Source organism: Mugil cephalus, chromosome 1 (assembly GCF_022458985.1).
Source record: "Mugil cephalus isolate CIBA_MC_2020 chromosome 1, CIBA_Mcephalus_1.1, whole genome shotgun sequence".
Lineage (NCBI taxonomy): Eukaryota > Metazoa > Chordata > Actinopteri > Mugiliformes > Mugilidae > Mugil > Mugil cephalus.
This window is the reverse complement of record NC_061770.1, coordinates 2,037,171-2,056,685: the sequence shown is the minus strand read 5'-3', so window position 1 is coordinate 2,056,685 and position 19,515 is coordinate 2,037,171. Positions and strand designations below refer to the sequence as shown.

Here is a 19,515-nt window from a genome sequence, read left to right as displayed (position 1 = left end):
CACTCCTGAGGTTTTCACACATCCTCGGAAAATGGTGTGAAAACAAAAAGCATTCATACACTGACGGCTCTGAAGGAGAAAACACTGCATCTGTGAGACAGGTCAGAGAAAGAGCAGGCTCTCCTACAGGGCCAAATTACAGATGAGTGCAAGGGTGGTAGTAGAGAGGTGTCTGTAACCCGCCGAAGTGAACAGGATGATGAAGCAGTGGAGTGCTGATCACCGCTTTATATCAGTTAGGCCTCTGATCAATACACTCTCTTGCTGAGGCTGAGTAAATTTATAGCGAGTTCAACTTTTGATGCCAGTTTGTTCCAGTGATCTGATTGTAAGCTGTTTTGAAAGTGCTGACCCGAACTTAGTCCGAAAGTATTTTAACTGAATTCTACCATCCAGTCACGAGAGACGATCAATGTCAGTAAAGGAGATAGAACATCCAGGTTCTGTCATTTAAATTCACCTTGAGAACATTTTTATGTATGCATTTTCAATTATGACTTTAAAAACCTGTGGAAATGTTACATTTTATACGAGATTTAAAGCAGTGGTGGGCTGTCAGATATCTGAATAACAGATTTAATTATATTTTTCGTGAATGCCTATTAAATAATTCCGAAAAGTCTGTCCCCTGATTGTGCTGCTTCCAATGTTTATGTTTTTGTTTACACGCACGACGGTGCGGAGCTCCGCCCATCAAAAAACAAAGAGCGAAGGAGAAGCACAGATACATGACGATGAGGTAAAAGTGACCTCAAATGACTCCTGTTGTGATTTGCTGATATGAACGAAATTAACTTTACGGGGAGGGGGGTTAAGTGATCAACAGAAAAAACAAAAAATAGTCTGCCGTCACTTACAACATTTTCCACATCATGCTAATGGTTCAGTGGCAGCACAGTGCACGATTTGTGCCACCGTTTATCTCAATTTGGCAAAATCCTAATATTTGCATAACAGTAATGGATGGAAATTGGCTTTGATGTACATTTTTACTTTTGCTTGTGTTCTGTAAATGTAGTTAAAATGCAAATTTGGCTGGAAACTCATCTATTGACGGCAATAAAAATTAGGCCTCTTAATCTCCCTCATCAGCGCGTTGTGTGGTTCACGGACTTCACGGACATGAGTGCAATTATAGCAGAGAAGGCTGAGAGGAGCACATGTCAGCTGCACTGCATAGGAAAAAAAAATGTTTCATCTCCAATATTAACTGCTGCAGAGGATGTATATTTGTCTAACTGTGTCCACTGTACAAGGACGCTTGCTGGTGGTTGATTCGCCTGGAACAGCAGAAAGACAAAGCATTCCTCCTCTTCCTTAAGTCCACTTAGCAAAGCATTCAGTCTGAGATGGAATTAAAAAAGCCCTTTAATAAAGGTATTTAAACTTGATCAAAATGACTTCTGAGAATAAAAAGGCCATGCATGACTCACAACGCTTAGATTGGCAAAACAGCAAGTGAGCAGCTCAGAGTCAGAGACACAAGCTGGGAGATGGAGTGCTATTTCTTGGCACTCAGGAAGGCCGTTAATATCATCACTGGAATGCCATGGAGTACTTGAGAAACACCGTTGTTCCAGCAGTCTTCCTTTTCTTGAATGAACATCAGCAGCAGGGAGGCCAGGAAACATTTCTGATCTCAGGAGGAAGATGGTGATTACAGTTCACTCCACCCACCTTCAGCATCTTCTAATATGAACCTCTGTGGTGATATGAAATAAGAACAAATCTGAGGTTCCAGACCTCTTAAAGGACCAAGAATATATAATATATATATTTATATGCTTCAGTTAACTCTTTGAACATGTTCAGACAAGGTCTGTGGTGTCTCTGGTATCCATTGTGTAGTTGGAATTCTGCCACGTTCATACATATGCCACAACATTAGGTACACTAGTCAAAACGTATGCATACTAATATAACAGACCTTCACTAAATCTCCCTTCGACTCAGTTTATCCAATCACAGCTCCAGAAAGGTGGTCATTTAACTGAGTGATCATTTTGGAGGATGTAGTTGTACAGTATTGGATTAAATTAAACTCTGAAGTGTTTTCCACTGACTACAATAGAGTTGTCAATAGAAACATGTGCCAGTACAACACAGTACTGTTCAACAGTACTACAAACCACAGCCTCTAAAAGAAAAACACAGCTTAATCAACAAATGCTGATTAATCCTCATGAAGCTAACATTTAGTGCAGAACTGTTACATCAGATAAATAGAATACGAAGTGTCTTTAAATGCAGTTTCTGAGCTTTTTTAAACAACGTGAAAATGTGTTTGAAAAGTGTCATCTGAAGCATCTGTCTCTTATCTCACTGCAATCCAATAAAGCTGAAATGCAATAGAAATGTCAAACTGAATAACGTCTGCTGCCGCCACTGGCGCCACCACTGTGTCTACAATAAGTATGGATGCAAACAATGCTTTAACAATCTTTATTTACCCAGAGGATTCTGCTGAGCGTATGGCCTCTCTGAGCACATTCATGTAGTCCCTTACACTCACACCTGGGGGCTGTCACACACTCCTGCTGCAATCCACCGGAGCAGCTCAGCTGCGCCATATGCAGTGTTAAGGTCATTTTTGTTCAGTCAGTCCAGAGGCTGCACCAAGTTTGGAATAATGTTATCAGCCTCACAGTGATGTCCTCACCAGCACAGCTTCCCGTGTCCCTCTGCTCTGTTGCTACACTATGAAATACACGGATGACTCAACTGTCCAGGCTCACAGCTAATGAAGACCTTTACCTCTCTGTGGTCTGCCTCACATCACTGTGCTGGTGGGAGGAAAGGTTGGTCCGTCCGTAAGCTATCACCAAAAATATTAGAACCAATGCAGTAGTATCTTTCTTTTAAGTCAGTAAGGTGACCTGACTTATGGACTTTTGATGAGTAAAAGTCATGAAAACTATCAAAAATAAAGACCAAAACGGCAAAATCCACACTACATAGACCTTTAACTTCAGATACACTGGCACTAAAGAGAGGCTTCCAATCAAACAGTTCAGGGGATTCTTTGAGAGTACGGCGCAATGAACTGTCCCATGGCTTCGATGTCTGTTCTGCCATTAGCAGTAACAATGACACAACGTAATAATCAGCTGGCAGTTGACATAGCAATATACAACATATTGCTTTGGATGGTTCCCTGTGCTACACTTACGCACAAGCAACCGACATGCCCTTACGTCACTCAAGGTCCTAACAGAGATCCTAAATACAGTACAATCATCCTCAGGTTCCAGCAATGCAGACACAAAGAAGGGGATACTTCCCACAACAGCTATAGGAACTTGGACATTTTTGTGGTTCTGCTGTATGCTGGCTTCAAATACATCAAATACAAATACCATCAAAAGCAAAGGATGTTTTTGGAATGGATTCGAACATGCTCAAAGATCTAGGTTCAGCTCTTGCCACTCCGATTGCCTCAATCATCAATCGTTCAGCTTCATCGGGTCAATTTCCAAAGGCCTGGAAATCTGCCATTGTTACCCCTGTCTTTAAATCTGGTGACCCAACATCTCTGCATAACTACCGCCCAATAAGCATTCTTCCAGCCATTTCCAAAATCGCAGAAAAATGGGTGTCACAGCAGATTGTCCATCATTTAAACAGCAGCTCCCCCTCTCTCCATGCCATGCAGTTTGGTTTCAGATCCAAGCATTCCACTGAGATGGCTACTTGCTTCCTTATTGAGAAAATAAAAAAATTTCTCGATAAGGGTGGAGTTGTAGGGGCGGTGTTTTTGGACCTCAGGAAAGCTTTTGATACAGTAAATCACTCTGTTCTTCTAACCAAACTCTCAAAATTTAACTTCTCTCAAAACGCTGTGGGATGGATTGAATCATATCTGCATGATCGAACACAATCTGTATCTGTTAACAACTGCATATCTGACTCTCTCAGGCTAACCTCTGGAGTCCCTCAGGGATCAATATTAGGCCCCCTTTTATTTAGTCTTTATATTAATGATTTGCCCACTGTCTGTCCAGAAGCTGAATGCGTAATGTATGCAGACGATACGGTTTTCTTTGTTCATGGTCACACCAAAGACATTGTTGCCGCTCAACTCATCAAAGCAATGTCCTGTGTTACAAGTTGGTTGCAGGAGTGCTGTCTACAGCTAAATGTTTCTAAAACTGTAGGTATGTATTTCACTAAAACAATCAAAGTATCACTTGACCCCGACATACATGTTAATGGAGAAAAAATACAAATTGTCAACCAATATAAATATCTTGGGATAATAATCGATTCTGAGCTTTCCTTTAAAGCCCATATTGGCAAATTGTGTAAAAAAATCAAGTTAAACCTCGTTAATTTTCGTGCAATTCGAAATGAAATGTCTATTGAAGCCGCAAAAATGTACTTGCATTCGATGATTTTCAGTCATTTCAACTACTGCCTAACTAGCTGGTCCCAGGCTGGTCAGAGCTCAAAAAAACCATTGGAAATCTTGTACAAACAAGCAATTAAAGTTATGGATAAAAAACCTAGGCACTATCATCACTGTGAAATTTTAAAAAAGTATAGTATTTTAAATTGGGACAGTCTTCACACATTTGCAGACCTAAAACTGACCTACAAAGTGCTCCATAAATTGGCTCCAGATCCTCTGGCAGAGTTCATCAGCCAAAGAAACAGCCTTGAGCGTGTCACTCGAGGCTCTGTCAGAGGTGACTGTTATATTCCTTTGCGCAGGAGCACTTTCAGTAAGTCGGCCTGGTCAGTAAGGAGTGCAAGTGCGTGGAACTCAATACCTGAGGAGATTAAACTGCTCACGACATACAAGGGCTTTACAAAAAAACTGAAAACGTGGCTTATCAACACCTATAGCTGCCAACACTAAAATATGTTGTGATGCTCTGATGTTTTGATGTTATGATAAAATGTTGTGTTGTATTTTGATTGTTTTTTTTTTTTTTTTTTTTTAATTATACAGTAAGTGTTGTTTATGTATCTGTATTATATTGTACATGTATTGTATGCTTATTGCCTTTTTTACATCAAGGCCAGGGGACTACAGATGAAAACTAGCCTTCTGGCTAATTCTGGCTTTTTTAACCATGGGTAATCATGTGTTCTATGAAATTGCACTGTCCCTTTCTTAAATAAACAGTAAACATCAATGGTTCCAAGAACACCCAGCAAGTACCAGCTTCTCCTCGAGCACATAAAAAGATGACGGTCCCTTATGAGCAGTTTCATACTTTCTAGTTCAGCCAGATTCTGGTTCTGGCCAAGACAATGAACGGTAGTTTTTAGACATACACTTAAACAGACTTTAATGATCCACAAAGGAAATTAGTTGGTTAAAGTAGCTTAATTGTTATGAAAAGATGAGCTGTTATACAGCTGGATAGAGTAGGGAATAAAAGAAGCATTCACTATGGCAGTGGAGCTGAATCAGTCTGCTGGAGAATGAGCTCCTCTGACCCTCTTGTGTTTGGTGTAGTGGATGTCTGTTTTGTAGAGTTCATATGTGAAAGAAAGAGAGTGCATCCACACAGGGAGATCATCAGATCAGATGCACATTCCTGCAGCTGCACCTACAGAGAAAAAAACAAAAACAAAAGGCAGGAAGAAAAATAAAACAGCACGCAATCAATTTATCCAAAATGTTTTGGTTTGAACCTACATTTTATGTATTTCCAAGAGATCCATAGGACACATTTAAACAGTAACTTTAAACCCAGGTGATGAACTTATTTGTTGCGATCCTTTTTTTTTCTTAAAGAAATCTATCTACACATGCTCTATTCAGGGACATGACTCCTCAGAAACAGAGGAGTTTGTGTCTTGTATGCCTCTCAGATGTTCCATTCAAAAATGCTAAAACACATTTTGGCAACATCAGCACAGCAGTGGATTCATTTTGAAAAACGATTAAGTTGAAAACAATGGGGGGAAACATAAACTGTTAAATACAGAAACTTGGCCCACTAATTTGAATGTCAAAGGACTCAGTTGTAATTACTTTCAATCAAACAAAGGCTATTCATGAAAAGTGTTGACAGAGTTCTAGGACTTATCCACATGAGATGAAACATTGTTCCTGGAGAATGACTAAACAGAAATCTCAAGAAAACCATCTTAACTGTTAAAGCACATTTTCTCAATTTTTTTTTTTTTTTACTACAATTACTCTTCAGATATGCGTAGTTCACACATAAAACAATTACAAAAATACTGATTTAATATCTGTGTATAAATATATAACTAGAGACCTAGCAGCCAGGTAATATTTTAGGGTCAGGTTTGTCTTGTTCAGCTGTAAATGGTAAAACGCAGCGGATAGAACGGTTCCTCTGGCTAACTGCCTGACATAGAACCAGTCCAGTTTTTGCCCTTTTTTGGCCTGCTACTATTCGAGTTCACAGCATGTTATTGTTAAATGCAGTCTATTCTTCTCGTAGATTGTTTTGCATTTGTCAACTACTTCTGTACAACGTAAACCCATATGTTTATTTGATAAACAGATGATTAGAAAAGAAAAGGAAAAAAGTCCACATGCATTTTCTGAAGTCCCAGCTCTAAAGAACATTAAGGGACAGGGTAAACAAGGCTGAAGCTGGCAGGAGAATGAGTCGGAGGGGTCCTTAGAGAGCAGCAGATCTCAGGCGGGCTAAACTGCTGTCAAGTTCATCGATACTGGCTTTACACCACAGTGCACAAAGACAGTCCAAGCCTTGGCTGCAGGCTCCTGCTTTAAACAGCTGCAGAGCCTGCTATCGAGCCGCCCTCCATGGACGTCAATATCGCCTCCGTCTCTCCCTTCACCGCCGCTGGCCGTGCCAAAGAGAAAGAGCTTGGGGGAGGTTGTGTGCAGGAGGCAAACTGTTATCATAACCGCGGAGAGAGAGGTGAATAAGCTACTTTAGGCATATGGAGTTCACTCGCGCTGGACTCTACCTGAACTCCAGCAAGTTTCTCCTCCAGCTCTCCTCCTTCACACCTGATTTACACACCTTTGAAATGGCGATACGTTTTCAAGACAGCTTAATTAGATCTAGTGCAGAGTCATTAAGCTGAAGCAAAAACCCGTGTTTCATCTCGCATCACCTGCGACGCCTAAGGAGCACATGAATGTGTCGCTCATTCAGTGGAGGCACATTTCATTTTCCATTTACTTTAGTTAAACCCCCGGCCTTAAAGGGGAACTTCACTTTTACACATCCAGAACCTTTTAATGGGTTTGAGCAGAACCTCTCACCCTCTGCAAATACTCAAAAATGTTTTTTTTTTTTTTTTTTTAGTGGTAGGTTAGTGTTAGTCTTTCTTTCATCTGTATGGACCCCTTCATGGCCTACGTCATTGTGACGCCACGATTTAAGTGGAGGCAAACACTGTGACTTTCAACCATGAAAATGTCATCTTGCTATATGTTTGGGGGCCAAAACCAAAAACACCAACTTTAAGTTTTATCACATACCAGCCACTGCCAGTCACAGGCAACTTTGGTTTGGTTTGACTTTGGCGATTAAAGGATTGAGACAATCAACAACAAGCACACTTCTTATCAGGTCAGATTAATATGTAATGCATCATCGGTTTCAGCCTCGATAACGTTATGAGTTAAACCAAATCGTGACTCAAATTACTTAAATTAATCCTTATTTAGGGGACTTTTGTTACACGTTAATGCTACTGCTAACCGCGATCTAACGCAAATTAGTTAGTGTTTGAGGAATGTCCAAGCAGACATTGCCTTTACTGCGTTACCCTCCAGTGTTTTCACTTACTTCTTGTAATATCTTTGTTGGAGAGCCTTCACTTGATAAAGACAGACCAGACTTCGTCCCCTCTGTGTCCTCCTTTGGTCAAATCGTCCATCCAGTGAGTGGGAGTGTAGGGATCGGTGATAGTCCCATCAGTTAGAGTCATCTTTTCAAAATAACTCTCATGGTCTCGGGGAGTGAGTGTATTAGTATATTCTCTAAAATATGCGTTTCCCTCGTCCATTCTTGCCTAAACAGTCCAATGAAATATGCTCACCGCCATTTACAAGCTATAGTGTTTGACATCTGTTACTCCCGGTTAAGCCCCGCCCCTCAAAACGTCACACTGTCTACAAACCATGACATAAAGGTAGTAGTGCTAAAGCACCCATACTTTGTAACTAAATGTTAAATGTAAAATTTCTTTTAAACTATAATATCTTTTTCAGCCCTCTGAAAATAAATGATTTAATGGGGAGTGTATCTAAAGTAATGCAGTTGGCAATGTTTTTATTCATGAGTTATGTCAGATTCCTCTTGAGAAATCTGAGGAAATGAGCTGCTTTCACTAAGAGGTAAAAAACTTGTGTAATCTCTGAATGTGCTTTGGTTAATGTGACTACACTCTGGACATAGCAAGAGCACTTATGAATCCTCTTGGGTTCATGAGAAGCTAAAGAGGGTGCATGGATGTGGAATAACCGAGGCCATCTCGAGGAGGAATACAAGCACAAGGACGGATGAAAGTCTAACAACGGGAGAAAGGGGCTCAGGTCCCAGCGGGGGTGCATATACTTGTGAATGTATTGCTATTTCCCATCATTCCTAATGTCTTGGCTTGACGTTCCAGGCAAGCTCGACCTCATGTGACAACTTTAAAGGCTGATGGAGCGTGGCTTCCTCCACCCCCAGCCTGCTCCGCCAAGCCTTTCACCTTCTCTCATTTCCAGGCATTGTCTCCCGATGAGTATCATTTGTCACCATTGACCTGCTCCATGCAGACACCTGTGCTGTTTTTCTACGGCCCTAGCCCATTTCCACAGTTGGTAAACAGCTAAATCCCCCTCCCAATCAATGCAGCCTATTTAACTTGAGCTATTGACTCGACTGCCCCTCAACACACTTGTGGGGCTAAAAAAATACAAACAAATTAGGCAAGGGAGAACGAACAACAGAAATGGTGGCACAGACTATGAAAAGTCACAATTTCGATAATGAGCTTCTGGCAGCGGGAGAGAAGAAAGTGACAGCGCAGAGGCAAAGAAAGGTAAAGAGGGTAAAAAGCGAGGGAAAACAGAGGAGGAATGGATCGATATGAACAGATAATCACCAGGCCTCCGTCCCAATGTGTAAAGAGTGTGACATTGCAGAGGTGTGCATGGCAGGGAAGAGATCAATGAGCTACTTCGTGTTGATCCGTAATCCTTAACTATCTATAAGTAATTAACCTTCAGAGGAGAATGCAGGGGAGAAATAAATGGAGAAATAAGAGGGGGAATAGCAATGAGCACAAGGAAAACAGAAGCAGCACCCAAATCTAAAAGAATAGTTATCTTCAGTGTCGCCTCTGCAATTTGCAACATCTGATTTGTTTTTTTTTGTCTGTTTGTTTTTTCAGTTGGGGGCTGCATTCACCTGGAAGGACTTCGTCTCCCTGTGATCTGAAGATGTAGAAGCTGCTCTCATCTCAGTTTAAGAGCATGCATTTAAAATTCAGTATTTCTTTGTTATTTTCTGGCTTCCGAGGAGTCTGGCTTTATCCCTGCACTGATGAGTGCATTCTTTCCAAGAGCCTTTGTCGAGAAGGTGGAGGAGAATCTTATTAGGTGCCAGAGTGCCCTCTGTGGGTGCCAGCAGAAAAAATGAGAGATGCACCAGTGCCTTTCTTGTGAAAAAACACAAAACCCTACCTGATGACCATTTTTCATTTTGTGATTGTACTTAGTATGTAGGTGTGACAAACTCAAACATGTGAACAACCTGCACAGTTAAATGAACACATTACAGTCACAGCGGTGTCTGTACAGGGTTTAATGGCACACATATGCCCATACAGTACATTATAAATCCATTTTTACTGAAGTTAGTAAAAGGCATATTATGTTTTGTTACAGTAATACACAATGATGACAACGGACTGGCGGGTTTATAAGAAGCATACAGTGCATGTGAAGTAAGAAATGTCATAATTTATTACAATATGGCCACGGAAGAAAGCTCTTAGTGAGTGATTATGATGTCAAAAGTTTGAAATATTTGAAGCAATGACTAGAGTTAAATTATGAAAATCAGGTAAAAACAACTCTTCAGGTATTTCCTCGTTAACTAAAACGTGCCTCTGGCAAGTCGTACAATTGTACAACAGCAAAAGAAAGCCGAACAACTTTCCAAAGGTACCTATTTGAGTGGATCCTTCATGGTGTGTCAGTCTGTGTGGTTGAAAAAGAGTCTTCACCAAAATGGACACCTGAAAATAAAAAAAGAAATGTAATGGTGCAGTAATACAATTTACCACAGAGCCTACTAGAAAAAGCTGCTTTCATCCGGCTTCTTGAACAGCACTATGCCTCAAGTCAGCTGAAGCAGAAAAGAGTACTGACCATCCAATATAGCACTGGCACAGGTTTTCGTGTGATGTGGCTTGCTTGATGAGGAGCTCTACTTGAGTTGGCACATCCAGTGTCTCATCGTGAGAAAAGTCTCGACCTGCAGGAACAAAATCAGAATTTAATCTGGTAGACGCCATCATTGCTTGAGGATTTTAACCTGCGAACACTGAGGTATTTTCAGGAAGGTGTATGTAAAAACCTCCCACTTGATCTGAAAAAGCTAACAAGCTAATAACCCTTCCCACTGCATCTTGTGGAGAAAACTAAAAAGCGGAACTAACGCCATCATCAGTTTCACCCTTGTTTATATCTCTACAGACCTTACCTGTAAGTTTGTCCCGCACTCTGTTGATAATCTGAATAGCTTTCTTGTTGAGCGCCTCAGGCTGTACCAAGCCATCACCAACTTAAAAAACACAAACACAGTGGTATCAACGTACAACTATTTTTAACATCACAAAAATAAATTGTGCTCTTTCTACATATCAGGCCTCTTTGGATCTGAAAATACTTAGACTAGATGTAAGTGCTGCCTTAAAACAGCGCAGTTGAACCAATAGTTTATGACAGCAAGAGAGGCTTGATATTGTTGTGGTAAAACAAGCAGAGAAAAAAAAGCACTACACAACAAATAATACATGAAATGTCAAAGTGAGCTCACTGAAGGAGTGGATGGATTCAGGCACTGTGGTCCCTGGTTTCTTGTGCGTGGTCTCTCCGAGGTCTATTCCCTCAAGGGCCTCTGCAGACGACACCACACAGTCAAAGATTCAAACATGTCTTAGTGAGTAACAAACCAGAAGCAGATTAGGCCGCAGTGTGTACTGTAGACTGACCCACTGACTGTCCAGCGGTGTAGGAGTCGGTCCTGGTGCGGGAACGCTTGTTGCCTTTGGTATTTGCTGTGGGTGAGATGTGGGGTATGTAATCTTCCATGACAATAGCTACTCTTTTTTATTATTTTTTGAAACTAATATTGGTCTACATTTCTTTCACCACTCAGGAAGACGCAACACACAAACCCTTTTACAGGCAAGCGACTATTGTGAAACCTATCTCACTGGTTTGAAAACCTCTGGACACCAGAGTTATTTTTTCTGTGGCACAAAGAACATGTTCCCCACACTTTACTTCTAATATAGTCTTCTTGTGCTGTTGACAGTGCAGAAAATGGTAACAGGACTGAGAAGTGTAGAGAAAACACTAATGAGCTTCACATTAAAACACTGAAGTCCACGTAATCATCAACAGATTCTTGTATTATTTCTTTCAACATCTTTAAAATGTGTTTGTGTGTGTCTGTGTCAGGCTGCATCCTGCTGGGGATGGCTGCTGCTATCAAGGATCTGGTCTGGTCTAGGTGGGTGGTCCATGTCTAATTAACATTCAGATGAATGAATCCCAGATTCAAAAGTTTCCCAGCAGAACACTGAATTGTCACAAGATGATCAATGTTATTCACTTCTCCTGCCAGTGGTTTCAATGTTTTGGCTGATGGCTGCGTGTAATAATTTATTACATGTCCTTCAAAATCTTTTCTTTGTTCATCTGAATTTACCCAGTGACCTTCAGATGTCTGCAACACTTTGTTGCCTCTCTGGTCAATGTCTCTCTAAACTGAAAGCCAAACAGATGTCCAGCAAAGCCTGATGTGATTAAATTTAATGCTCAACATTAGTCACCATCTCAAAGAAGAGTAGTTTCACCTCAACAGACCTTTCCTGGCCTGAACAAATCCACATCCAGTTCACTGTTTCACATAGTCGGTTGTGGTTATACGAGGTGGAACATTTGGCTGTCAAGTGTTTGCTTTTCTGAAATAGCAGATCCTGTCTCCTTACTGTCCATGAGCCTCCAGTTGAGCAGCGGGTCATATACAAAGGCCTCCAGCACAGCCATGACGCTGTCCCGGTGCTCCCTCAGCACCTCCATCACTGTGTGGCAGGTGATCCTGTAGTTACCGTCCAAACCTGTAACCTGAGTGATCAAGGTGGATTTAGTTAGAGATACAGAGTGTAACCCAATTTACAGATATTTCCACACCACACATGCACACTCTCTGTAGATGACTAGACTAGATTGGATGTCAGCAGAGACAAACTCAAATACCCAGAGGTATTTGTCTGAATAAGAAGGAGTATACTTTATGAAGGGTCAATCCTTGCGCAGAGAAAATGAAGAGCACACAGCTCTCAAAAAAATCCAGCCATAACATGGAATTCACATCAGCACCATCCAATATTGTTGTCAGAGGTTTATAAGTGGTGTAGCCCACTTGTTTAGATTTAGATCACTGAATTGTGATTCAAGAACCTTTTCAAAGACATTTCCAACAAAAAAAGCTTTTCCAGTAGCTTGAGAGATGACAATTTAAACCTCTAACCGCTGAATTTAGTTTCTCTGTTTTTACCCTAATTTACTGTTACCATACAAACATAGAGAAAGAGCAAAAGAGTAATTATTACTTAAATAAAACATTAAAGACAAAGGAGAAACAGCTCAGACAGGATTCAGTATAAGTCCATCAGAGAAAATTTTATAGTGTTTAAAGTTGGGGACTTAAAACACTTGGACCTATTAAGAAGATTTTCTGCCACAGAGTTTTTGACTTGACGAGCTTATGCAAACATCCTTCCAGCTGGTTTAAGAAAGTGCACACACATAGAGTAATAAACACATTGTTTAGTGTTTATCACAGCATAGCAGAATTGCATACCTCCATGGCATTGGTCAGCATCCTCGTCAGTCGGAATGGGATCTTTTCAGGGAACTTCTCTCTGGTCATGGCCACCTGTCCAAGATTGAAGTGAGGGTCAGTTTCAGATAAATAACGAATAACGTTAATAATGGGCCGAAAGAAAATCACCTCAAAGCAGTCTCCAAAGTCAATGTGGAGGATCTTTCCACTTAATCGATCTAACATCAAGTTGGATGGATGCCTGGAGCACAGAAACACGTTTTGTTAATTGTTATTATTTTAACAACTTAATATAATGCACAACTTCCGCCTTTTTGGTGAGAAGCTCACCTGTCACCCAGCCCGAGGATGTAGCCCACCATAGACATCACAGCCAGGGAGCGAGTGTAGTTGGTCCTCCTGTCAAACCACACCTGTGAGAGAAGTAACATCTGTATTATGAGAGCTCTTGTGGTTCCCAACATTAAAGCAGAATATAGAGGAAAATGGAACAGAAATCTCTGGCAGGCTGCTGAACACGTCTTTCTGGACACTTGAACATGCAGAACATCCTGTACACAAGGCACGTGTTCCTTAAACTAGACTTGATTTGAAGGTCTGTTAATGAAATCTTGCAAAGACAGTGGTTTGACAGTAGGACATATAACAACAAAAAATAACTGTTTTATTTTAATACAACTGTACCAAGAAACTGGACAGATCTCTTTCTGTGGTTCCTTTGGATCTAATGAGAAGCTGAAAATGACCACCAAATGTTATAAATCTGTACATTATTTGTTAGATAAGTGTTACCTGACATTTTAGCCAGGAATATGAGGACAGCTGCTGAAAAGATCAAGTTTTAATCACTGCCTCGAGTGGAGTGTCTCACCTCAGAACTTGGGCTCTTGAGCCATAAGAGCTTGGCCAGGTCGTCTCCAGCTGTGTTGTTGACGGCGTGCTCAAACACCTCCACCTTCTCCATCAGCGTCAGGTGGTCGTAGTCTGGAGCCATCTGAAATGCATAGGGAAAAGCCACACATTCTTTGAACTATGCAATTTACAATGTACTTTTAAAAGCCACCAGAGAGAACTTAAGAACAGCAGCATATAGAGACTCTTGACAATGAATGGAAAGTCTCAAGGGGTTTATTAAAGAGACAATGGTTCTTATTTTATCTTGCATTAACTATTATGTCGACCTATCCTGTTGAAAATGTCATCACCTATGTCTCATCAGAGTGTGATGTCACATATTTTACCTTAACAATACACAGCCACAAGGCAAAATCATTTTCCAAAGGATAATTAAAGCACGTTTGAACATTGTTCATTTATGTCTACTATGTATGGTACTGGTACACCTTTTACAGTGAAATAAAGTGAAATCACCAGGGGGATATACTGTAACTGAAACTATACATTTCTGACATGTTAATGAAATCATCACCAGAAAGATGTGTTTATACTGAAATAAAAACTTGACAAATTGGGTCCCATTTTGTAAAAGTGTTCATTTCTAAGAAGGAAAATGTTTTAAGCTGAGCCCTCCAGCTGTGTAATAGGGCAGACGGCTCCCATCTGATCAACTAGGATGCTCTATATTTAATTAACTGCAAGGTTTCATGTAAGAAAGATTAATGGCATGACTGATTGGAAGATCAGCTTAATATCTTGTCAGTTAGAGGGCTTAAACTGAATGTAGCGTGCTATTAATAATTCAAACCCTATCAGCAAATAGAAAATATAACATGTAATTGATGGCAGTATTTTCTTGTGGTTGATAGGGTCTGATATTTTTCTGTCCTACTGATACAGGTAATCATGTCAGAGCTGGACATGCTGTCATCATTATATTTTCAACTTGAACTGGTCCTCCATCCGTGGCCTCTGTGTTTATTTAGTTTGCTGCAATGTCTTTTTTGGTGTACAGTTTTAAATCAAACCAGCCCCTGTACGCTATTTGTGCAGTAGGTGTCAAGGTCTTAACCTACTCTGTTTCTGCTCATTCCAGAAACTTTAACTTTGTGTAGTGACATTATATTGAGGACATGTAGGTATTTGTGCATTCTCCTTGGACTAAGTAGGAATTCTGAGTCAAAAATACGTAGCTAATTAGTGATATTGATGGACCATGTGTTTTCATTAAAGAGTGATTGGTATTCATGAATATGATCACTAAAAACAGATGTGTCCTATGCTTTGATGAATCCATTTAGTATTTGGTATAGATGATTTTATATGTAAATTACACATTTACAAATATTTAATGAATGGCACAAAACTGTAAATAACATAAACATACACTAATTTACAGATGAATGAATATGATGAAAATCCATCATGTGACTGCCTGTAACACCTTGATGTTACTAGGCAAGATAAGTGAAGACTAGAGAGGAAAACCCAGTATATTTGCTTATTAAAACTGAGGAAGTGGAAACCTAATGAATCTTGGCAGTGGTTTCTCACCCGTAGCATGATGCGATGTTCAATGTTGAGCAAAATCTTTTTCTTCTCTCTGTAGTCTCTGATGAGGGCATGCAGGGTGTCACAGTGGGGGACCCAGCCAATCAGGCCCGAGTTGGTGGACAAGGGGATCACTGCGTAGCGCTGAATGCTGATGAATTCAACAGCCGTGACAAGCACAGACAGGCAACATCGTCAGGTGTGTTTGTTCAACATCTGTAATCTCTAAGATCAGTTCCTGGGCATCTGTGTGATCTGTGTGCGCTTACCTGAGATTCTTGCGTAAGGACGCCGGGTCGTTGGCCAGCAGTGTGTTGACCAGACCAAACAGCTGCATGACTCTCTCATCCTGCCTCAGGTCCTCATGGCCTTTCAGCAGGAACATGAACTCGTGGCCATTACTACCTGCAGATGGGGCCATAAAATACGCATTGATGTACTGCCGCAAGAGTGCATTATGTAAAATCATTAAATAGATAGTTTTGGCAGTACTGGCTGTTTTCTTTATGATGCATCATTGTTACTCTGTATCTGCAGCATCTGACACAACGTCCAATAAGTACCAATGAGTAGGCAGTTTTGTAAGAACCATGTCATACCTATGGTAGCCTTTTTACAAAAAAATAAATGAATAAAAAGATAGCTTCACTGTCACCCTCAGATTGGAACGACTGATATAAGTACAGCATCATCAGCACCATAATGGCCACACTAACTTTCTCCATCTAGAAAAAACATATGTACTGGACGCTCATTCCTCTTAAGCAGAAAGAGGTTTTCAGCATGAGAGAGAGAAAATGCATTTCATTTAATTAGGTACCCCTAAAGTCACTTATCTGTATGTTCCACTACTTCACCATCACCACACTACCTTTAGTGGAATAAAAATGACACTTCCATTGGAACAGTCCCTGTTCTATGTAGAGTTTAAGGTGTACCACTAGTAGGAGAGCGCACCGACAGTAAATCTCAGCAGCCTGCAGTGGGTGACAGGTCTTAATCTGAAGTCTTGCTCCAGAGGTCAGTTGATTTATTGGCTATCATCTTTTACAGAATGTGTTGTGTAACACTGATGGGATCCATCAGAACAAGGTATCGCATTGTCCAGTGAAAAAGAGTGAAACAGACTGAACTATTTGTGATTGATAGCATGTGGATTTGGCTTCAAGACAAGGTGACTTTATATTGCTCTGCCATTTTAGAAGCACTTTACTGTCATATTTCATATCACACAGCAGACTAGGGGATAAACTGTCAGAATTATTTATTCTTGCATTTAATTTAACAGCAATGAACAATGTTGGGAGGTTTCCTGACAAATCAATATGTGTCAGCATGCACCGTTTGTCTTGGGACAGAGAATGATCAAAAACACATCTGGCCATTGAGACTGATCTTCTGTGAAGAGTGGAATTCATTTATTTGCATTTATTTCATAACTGGTCTGATCTTGTTCTGTTGGTAGGCAAGATTTTTACTCTCCTACATTAATGACACAGATGTTTGCAATGACTGATGAATTCTAAATAAATTGTGTCCTTGGAGCTGTTTATTGTTTGGGTAAAGCTTCTATTAATATTGAATTTTCTCTAATGCGATGGCCCTTGCCTGCTCAAAGCATACCACCAGAAATAAATATGCTTTAATCTATTTTCCTAATATAATGAGTTTAGTGCCACTAGGCCCATGCAATTTTCTCCTAATCTTACCCATGATGGTGAGTTTGCGTGGGCGCTGCTTGGAGGTGATGACCTGCAGGGAAGGGGCAATGGATTGGATGCGAATGATAGGCTGGTTGGGGTCATAAGTGCCGGGTACAGCGAGCTCCAGGTCCCGACACATCAGCAGCTTTGGAGACACATACTGTAGCTCCAGGGAGGTCAGCTGTGAGGAAGTTTGATGAGGTGGAAATATAGCACAGGAAGAGACAATTAGGTGTTAGTCTGTTGTGTACAGAACTTGCACTGACTTGAGTCTGCCAAAAGTGCCTAAAGCAAACATTTCACTGTGGAACATTTCACTTCCTTAAAGCATTCGCTGCTTGTCTGCAAACACCAGCCGTTTAAAGTGCATCAAATCTGGACTGTGGCAGACTATTTAATGGCTTTCATGGTTAAATTCTGAATGCTGATGCACAGTTGCACCCCCAACCTACCCTGGATGTGCTCTTCGGATGGATCCTGGAGAGGATTTATTTCTATGTTAATGCCCTGTGGGGGGATATCTGCACTGCTCCCAGCATGTGATTACGTTGCAGTGTAGTTCATGCTGCGTACTGTAATGTCCCAGCAGGGAGGATCCCCGAGAGCGGGGTCATGCCACAATGTCAAATACTATTGCTGTCTCCATTTATTATGTGAAGTAAGAGCAGCCGACAGAACTATTTTTGATGTCACTCATCACCAATGTGATGCTAGCTGCGAGGAATGACATCTATCAGCTTAATTCAGTCTCCAGGACAAAAGCACCACACCTTGGTCTTAGCAAAGTTTATACCCACTATCCACTGGTTTCTGGTACAACCTGTGTACATTACTACAAAACAGCTTTGTGAGTGTAATAAATTATCTAGCTTCAGGTAAACCATGTTGCAACATGTGCAACAATCTGACAATATTATTAATAGTATATAAAAAGTTGTCCAGTTATTGAAGTATTAATCAGACTAACTGAATACACTGACGTATGAATAAACAATATTATTTCTATTGTGGTATAAATGAAAGGAATATCTTATCGCCCTGTTGAGTATTTGTTTTGGAAGGTGCTGAGAGAGTTACGCACAATTAGTTAAGAAGATCAGAACAAAATAAATAAATGTAATAACCAAAGACCAAACTACATTTATAATACAGGCCACAAAAATACTGTGGCTTATGTGAATTTAACCAAACATTAAGTGTCTCCTGAATTGCAACGGAGTGATGCTGTGCAATAACGTGTTTCTCTATCATTATCGTCCAATTTAATATTAATTTTTCTAATACTGGTATGTTGCCAAAAACAGATGCCCCTTCACTGTGGATGGATACTAATAACCGAGCACCCAGACATGCAAAATCTGGTCTCATTAATGTCACTTTACATATCTAGTAGACAGTGTGGTGGACCTACCTACCATGAGATCAAAGAACAGGTCAAGATAAGAAATGCAGAATATATCTCATCACATCTGATGAGAGACTGGAGCGGACATAGATTTGCATAAGTGGTGAGATGTCTGCTCTAATTTGCCCAGGAGCTATTAAGGACATGCTGCTTGAAGATTATTTTCAAGCATATTTGTCTGATTAGTTTGCACAGATAGCATACACTGCTTATGTTGCTGTCTTTTTGTTTGCTGCAGAAAATACTTGCATATTTCTATATGTTAAAAAAAGGCCTCCATATACTCTGTACATTGTAATAATAAATCAATATTCCTACATGACACAGTGTGGTGCTTATTGAGCTTATTCTGTTTTAGACAGTAATATATATTCACTGCAATTACTTCATGTTTTTACACACCTGTGGAAGTTGTTTGGATATGCGTCTGAACACATGGTAGTACAGATCCCACGCCTGCGTCAGGTCTTTGACATTTCCAGAGCGCATGTACTTCCTGCACCAGTCCTGAGCCTCCATCAAGTCCCTGCCATAAGCCTGCAAAGGAGGAAGACAAATGCCTGTTAAAGAAGTTGAATGACAATGATGGACCAAAGAAGGTACAATGCAATGAATATTAAGATTAAAACACCAATATTGTGAGTGGATTAGGATAGGATTGACATAATGAATAGTGCAGACAATTCCCACAAGCGGTTGAAATTAAAATGTTAAAATATAAAGCACAATAATTTTTGTTCTTGATCTTCAAGAACTACAAAGGAACTGAATCAGTTAAATGTTAAATGTAATGTATCTTTGTTGTGTCTACCATTTCCAGTAAATGCCAACAACAGTAATGTTGAAAAACAGCAGGTTACAGTATATGGTGAAATTTCTGCACCCAGGACAAAATATACAATCAAAGTTGGAGGTGGCTTGTTAG

At 40.4% G+C, this 19,515-nt stretch overlaps 1 protein-coding gene across 2 annotated transcripts in view; it reads right to left on the bottom strand.

Annotated features, from left to right (window-relative positions):
- Positions 1–9,743: 9,743 nt before the first annotated feature.
- The window catches only part of mtor (mechanistic target of rapamycin kinase), a 74,870-nt gene continuing 65,098 nt past the window's right edge, over positions 9,744–19,515 (bottom strand). For both annotated transcript variants that reach the window (XM_047581986.1, XM_047581995.1), the window contains 14 exons: positions 18,993–19,127; positions 17,192–17,366; positions 15,752–15,887; positions 15,486–15,633; positions 13,906–14,028; positions 13,365–13,447; positions 13,203–13,275; positions 13,053–13,127; positions 12,178–12,313; positions 11,173–11,238; positions 10,998–11,078; positions 10,662–10,742; positions 10,328–10,433; positions 9,744–10,194 (listed from right to left, as the gene is read on the bottom strand). In XM_047581986.1, the coding sequence (XP_047437942.1) occupies positions 10,179–10,194; positions 10,328–10,433; positions 10,662–10,742; positions 10,998–11,078; positions 11,173–11,238; positions 12,178–12,313; positions 13,053–13,127; positions 13,203–13,275; positions 13,365–13,447; positions 13,906–14,028; positions 15,486–15,633; positions 15,752–15,887; positions 17,192–17,366; positions 18,993–19,127 (1,434 nt within the window). In that variant the 3' untranslated portion in view covers positions 9,744–10,178. The remainder of the gene's footprint in view (positions 10,195–10,327; positions 10,434–10,661; positions 10,743–10,997; positions 11,079–11,172; positions 11,239–12,177; positions 12,314–13,052; positions 13,128–13,202; positions 13,276–13,364; positions 13,448–13,905; positions 14,029–15,485; positions 15,634–15,751; positions 15,888–17,191; positions 17,367–18,992; positions 19,128–19,515) is intronic.